Source organism: Arachis ipaensis, chromosome B08 (assembly GCF_000816755.2).
Source record: "Arachis ipaensis cultivar K30076 chromosome B08, Araip1.1, whole genome shotgun sequence".
NCBI classification, from domain to species: domain Eukaryota; kingdom Viridiplantae; phylum Streptophyta; class Magnoliopsida; order Fabales; family Fabaceae; genus Arachis; species Arachis ipaensis.
In genome coordinates, this window is record NC_029792.2 from 118740175 (window position 1) to 118747073 (window position 6899).

A 6899-nucleotide genomic window follows, 5' to 3' on the forward strand; every position below is an offset into this window, starting at 1 on the left:
TATTCCAACCGCAAAATCAAAATTCACTAACACCCAATTTTCCATTTTCATCCACATTTAACCCCTCTATCGGAAATGTTACTCCAACTTCCTTGCCGTTTCCAACTCAATTCAGTGCATCAAGACATAACTCATCTGGTGTTGGTGGCTCTTCTAACCCATCCTCTCAGACTCATATACAATCTAGTCCAAATTCGTAATATTCAGATTTTGCCAACACTCGTGGATTAGATGCTATCGACCTCAATGATGATGATATTGAAGATCGGAGGCAAGATAGTATTCAACATTGGCATTGGAAAGAGGATGAGATGCTGATCAGTGCATGGTTAAATGTTTCAACTGACCCTATAGTTCGTACCGATCAAAAGGGGAAAATATTTTGGAGTCGAATTCATAGCTACTGTGTAGAATTTTGCCCTGACATGACAAGGAGGGTAGTTTCATGTAAGAAACGATGGTATAAGATCAAGAAAATTGTTGCACAATTTGCTGGTTGCTACGATCAAGCTAGTCGAAACATAAGGAATGGTTCGAACGCTGATGATATAAAGGAGTTGGCTTATAAACTTTATTCCACACATTATGGTCAAAAATTCACTTTTGAGAGGCATTAGAACATGCTTCGGTTGGAGCAAAAATGGAGAAGCTAACTACCTACACAGAGTGGCGGCTCAAAGAGAACCAAGGTTAGTGCAACTGGAGCATACTCATCCTCATCAAACCCAGAAACACCGTTGACTGACGAACCCGGTGTGGACTCTCCCGTTCACCCACAAGGATCAAAGAAGAGCAAGCAAAAAGGTAAGGGAAAAGCACAGATGTCTGAAGATTTTAGCGAAAGAAAATCATCGGTTGTCAAAAAATTATCTCTCATGGAAGATATTAAGAATGTTAGAGAAAAGGAACTAATGGAAAGAGAAAAAGAAAGAGAAGAGGAGAAGGAACATAGAGCAAAGATGATGGCAATCAAAGAGAAGGAGTTACAAATTCAAGCGGCAATGAAAGAACAAGAATTACAAAGTCAGAGGTATATTAAAGAAATGGAGATAAAAGCAAAAGAAAGGGAAATGGAAAGGATGGCCAAGGAAAGGGAAAGGGAGATGGATATGCAAATACTTAATGCTGACACATCTACAATGAGTGAAAAACGACGAGCTCTTCATGAGATTACATGTGAGAAAATAATCGCCAAGTGGTTTACTTAATGGTTCCTTATATTCGTAGAGTTATGTAGTATGTTCTTATTTTTATTGCGTATTACTGGTATGTGATGTAGTTTGTTTTATTTATTTCTAATGTAAGCTTTTAAATTAGTCAATATTATTGTGCCGTTATTGTTCATGAAAGTGACTGTTGCAAAACTAGTCGTTAAGTAGCCGTTGCAAAACTAGCCGTTGCAGAACTAGCCATTGCAGAACTAGCCGTTAACTAGCCGTTAAGGTACTTACTGCAGACACACTTATAAATATCAACTATCAATGACTCCGCAACTCCACTTCAACTCTACTTTCTCACCTCGAAAGAGAACTAAAAATTACATTTCTAGATATGGCTAGAAATTTTGATGATATGTTTAATGAGGCTTTGTATGGCAAAAGAAGACGGCAAGATAACACACTCATAGATAATTGGATCGATGAGTATTTACTCGAAGATTCAGAAGAAGAAGATATCGATAGAAGCTCTATCCCAATTACTCGTAGATGGATCAACAGAGATCGAGAAGCAGGACATGATCACCTTTTCCAAGATTACTTTGCAGATGATCCGGTGTATAATGCTGACATTTTTCGACGGAGATTTCGAATGAGAAGACATGTGTTCCTTCGGATAGTAGACGCTCTCTCAGACGTCTATCCGTATTTCCAACAGTGGGTTGATGCAAATGGAAGAAGAGGCTTGTCGGCACTCCAGAAATGTACCGCTGCGATACGGATGTTAGCATATGGCGTAGCAGCTGATGCTGTTGATGATTATGTGTGCATAGGCGAGAGCACTACAATTGAATGCTTGGAAAAATTTGTTGAAGGTGTCATTTCGGTGTTCGAGGATGAATACTTGCGAAAACCCAATCCAAATGACGTACAACGCCTGCTACAAATGGCGGAGGGTCGTGGCTTCCCTGGCATGTTGGGTAGCATTGACTGCATGCATTGGCAATGAAAAAATTGTCCAAAGACGTGGAAAGGTATGTACATGAGTGGTTATCATGGGGTTGCAACCATACTACTTGAGGTTGTAGCATCTTCAGACATTTGGATATGGCATGCGTTCTTTAGAGTTTCTGGTTCAAATAACGATATCAACGTGTTTGATCGTTCTCCAGTGTTTAAAGATATTCTAAATGATCGTACTCCAGAGGTAAATTATACTATTAATGGTAATGATTATACAATGGGATACTATTTAGCAGATGGTATTTATCCTGAATGTGCCACATTTGTCAAATCAATCTCAAAGCCACAAGGGGAGAAACACAAGTTATTTGCACAATACCAAGAAGAGCAAAGAAAGCGTTCGGAGTGTTGCAAGTACGCTTTGCAATTATACGTGGTCCAGCTCGTTTTTGGAAGAAGAAGAAGCTTGCCAACATAATGAGAGCTTGTATTATATTGCATAATATGATTGTTGAGGATGAAAGAGACACTTATGCAGGAAATTTTGCTCAAGGCTTAGAGTATGATGATGTTGAAAATGGCTTATCACAACCTCAACTGGGAGAAGAAGATTTTGCACCATACCATCAATTTCTCCAAAGAAATGCCCAACTTCGAAATAGGCAGCAGCATAGACAATTGAAAGAGGACTTGATTGAACACATATGGCAATTTCACAATGCTTGTCGTCAACTATAGAGTTTAATTATGTTTTTCTTTGTATTAAGTAATTTTACAAATTAGTGTAATCCCGAATTATATATTGTGTATTATTGTTATATATAAATTTATTTAATATTAATATCTTTTAATAGTGAATTAGTTTTAATTTAAATTTTAAATTACATTATTAAAAAATTAATTACATTAATTTCAAGTATTTTAATTAATTAATTAAGTGGGACCACAACAGGGACTAAAGTTAATTCCTCCTAATGGAGAAGATAGAGATGCTTTGAGTTCCTATTTACTGTTTATGACGCAAAAGCTGATGTGGAGTTACTTTTTATGACAGGTGGGCCATAAACAGGAATTGGGATGAGTTCCCTACTGAAGATGGTCAGAACATCTCCAGCGGACAAATATTTGGAGCCCTCCTAGTGTGTTGTCAGAGAGAAAAGAGAGATGGGGCGTTGGAGAGGAACTCACTTGAGTTCCTTCACGCAATTCAAAAATTGTGCTACTATTATTTTTTGTTCGAAAAAATGGATCCAAACCAACTCAACTCTTTCTTCAATTACTTACAAAACTTTACTCAAATTCCAAATACCCAACAATCTCAAACCTCAAACTCTCAAGTTTCAAATCAAAACTTCACACTACCAAATACATTTCAAAATCCAAATCCACAAAATCTTTCAAATTTCAATTTTCAAGCTCCTTATAATAATCAATTTCCTATATTCCAACCGCAAAATCAAAATTCACAAATACCCCATTTTCCATTTTTATCCATATTTAACCCCTCTATCGGAAATGTTACTCCAACTTTCTTGCCGTTTTCAACTCAATTCAGTGCATCAAGACATAACTCATCTGGTGTTGGTGGCTCTTCTAACCCATCCTGTCGGACTCCTATACAATCTAGTCCAAATTCGCAATATTCAGATTTTGCCAACCCTCGTGGATTAGATGCTATCGACCTCAATGATGATGATATTGAAGATTGGAGGCAAGATAGTATTCAACACTGGCATTGGAAAGAGGATGAGATGCTGATCAGTACATGGTTAAATATTTCAACTGACCCTGTAGTTGGTACTGATCAAAAGGGGGAAACAATTTGGAGTCAAATTCATAGCTACTGTGTAAAATTTTGCTCCGACATGACAAGGGGGTAGTTGCATGTAAGAAGCGATAGTATAAGATCAACAAGGCTGTTGCACAATTTGCTGGTTGCTATGATCAAGCTAGTCAAAATATAAGGAGTGGTTCGAATGCTGATGATATAAAGGATTTTGCTTATAAACTTTATTCCACACATTATGGTAAAAAATTCATTTGAGAGGCATTGGAACATGCTTCGGCTGGAGCAAAAATGGAGAAGCCAACTAACTACACAGAGTGGCGGCTCAAAGAGAACCAAGGTTAGTGCAACTGGAGCATACTCATCCTCATCAAACCCAGAAACACCGTTGGCTGACGAACCCGGTGTGGACTCTCCCGTTCGCCCACAAGGATCAAAGAAGAGCAAGCGAAAAGGTAAGAGAAAAGCACAGATGTCTGAAGATTTTAGCAAAAGAAAATCATCGGTTGTCAAAAAATTATCTCTCATGGAAGATATTAAGAATGTTAGAGAAAAGGAACTAATGGAAAGGGAAAAATAAAGAGAAGAGGAGAAGGAACATAGAGCAAAGATGATGGCAATCAAAGAGAAGGAGTTACAAATTCAAGCGGCAATGAAAGAACAAGAATTACAAACTCAGAGGTATATTAAAGAAATGGAGATAAAAGCAAAAGAAAGGGAAATGGAAAGGATGGCCAAGGAAAGGGAAAGGGAGATGGATATGCAAATACTTAATGCTGACACGTCTACAATGAGTGAAAAATGACGAGCTCTTCATGAGATTGCATGTGAGAAAATAATTGCCAAGTGGTTTACTTAATGGTTCTTTATATTCGTAGAGTTATGTAGTATGTTCTTATTTTTATTGCGTATTACTGGTATGTGATGTAGTTTGTTTTATTTATTTCTGATGTAAGTTTTTAAATTAGTCAATATTATTGTGCCGTTATTGTTCATGAAAGTGACTGTTGCAAAACTAGCCGTTAAGTAGCCGTTGCAAAACTAGCCGTTGCAGACCTAGCCGTTGCAGAACTAGCCGTTAACTAGCCGTTAAGGTACTTACTGCAGACACACTTATAAATATCAACTATCAATGACTCCGCAACTCCACTTCAACTCTTCTTTCTCACCTCGAAAGAGAACTAAAAATTACATTTCTAGATATGGCTAGAAATTTTGATGATATGTTTAATGAGGCTTTGTATGACAAAAGAAGACGGCAAGATAACACACTCATAGATAATTGGATCGATGAGTATTTACTCGAAGATTCAGAAGAAGAAAATATTGATAGAAGCTCTATCCCAATTACTCGTAGATGGATCAACAGAGATCGAGAAGCAGGACATGATCGCCTTTTCCAAGATTTCTTTGCAGATGATCCGGTGTATAATGCTGACATTTTTCGACGGAGATTTCGAATGAGAAGACATGTGTTCCTTTGGATAGTAGACGCTCTCTCAGACGTCTATCCGTATTTCCAATAGAGGGTTGATGCAACTGGAAGAAGAGGCTTGTCGCCACTCCAGAAATGTACCGCTGCGATACAGATGTTAGCATATGGCGTAGCAGCTGATGCTGTTGATGATTATGTGCGCATAGGCGAGAGCACTACAATTGAATGCTTGGAAAAATTTGTTGAAGGTGTCATTTCGGTGTTCGAGGATGAATACTTGCGAAAACCCAATCCAAATGACGTACAACGCCTGCTACAAATGGCGGAGGGTCGTAGCTTCCCTGGCATGTTGGGTAGCATTGACTGCATGCATTGGCAATGAAAAAATTGTCCAAATACGTGGAAAGGTATGTACATGAGTGGTTATCGTGGGGTTGAAATCATAGTACTTGAGGTTGTAGCATCTTCAGACCTTTGGATATGGCATAAGTTCTTTGGAGTTTCTGGTTCAAATAACGATATCAACGTGTTAGATCGTTCTCCAGTGTTTGATGATATTCTAAATGATCGTGCTCTGGAGGTAAATTATACTATTAATGGTAATAATTATAGGGTAAAGTATATTCTTTGTCCCTGATATTTGACATAAATTTTAAAAATACCTCTCTATTTTATTTTGTTTCAATTTTGTTCTAAAAGTTTTCGATTTGCATCAAATATACCCTTGTCGGCTAATTTTTCAAAAAATTTAAGACCAATTCAATAACAATTTCATAAGAACAACCCTCAACATAAGCAAATCAAGCATAATTTTCATGCATTATTGTTAGATTGGTCTTAAATTTTTTAAAAATTTACCCGTCGAGGGTATATTTGATGCAAATCGAAAACTTTTGGGACAAAATTGAAACAAAATAAAACTTAGGGGTATTTTTAAAACTTTTACCAAACTTCAGGGACAAAAGTATACTTTACCCATAATTATACAATGTGAAACTATTTAGCAGATGGTATTTATCCTGAATGGGCCACATTTGTCAAATCAATCTCAAAGCCACAAGGGGAGAAACGCAAGTTATTTGCACAATACCAAGAAGGGCAAAGAAAAGATGTTGAACGAGCATTCGGAATGTTGCAAGCACGCTTTGCAATTATACGTGGTCCAGCTCGTTTTTGGAAAAAGAAGAAGCTTGCCAACATAATGAGAGCTTGTATTATATTACATAATATGATTGTTGAGGATGAAAGAGACACTTATGCAGGAAATTTTGCTCAAGGCTTAGAGTATGATGATGCTGAAAATGGCTTATCACAACCTCAGCTGGGAGAAGAAGATTTTGTACCATACCATCAATTTCTCCAAAGAAATGCCCAACTTCGAAATAGGCAGCATCATAGACAATTGAAAGAGGACTTGATTGAACACATAGGCAATTTCACAATGCTTGTCGTCAACTATAGAGTTTAATTATGTTTTTCTTTGTATTAAGTAATTTTACAAATTAGTGTAATCCCGAATTATATATTGTGTATTATTGTTATATATAAATTTATTTAA

General features: G+C 37.1%; 1 protein-coding gene across 1 annotated transcript; it reads left to right on the forward strand.

Annotated features, from left to right (window-relative positions):
- LOC107611553 lies at positions 1556–4000 on the forward strand. The gene is made up of 3 exons (XM_021108332.1): positions 1556–2128; positions 2192–2534; positions 3676–4000. The coding sequence occupies exons 1-3, from the start codon at positions 1573–1575 to the stop codon at positions 3998–4000; spliced, it is 1224 nt and encodes a 407-aa protein (XP_020963991.1). The 5' UTR covers positions 1556–1572.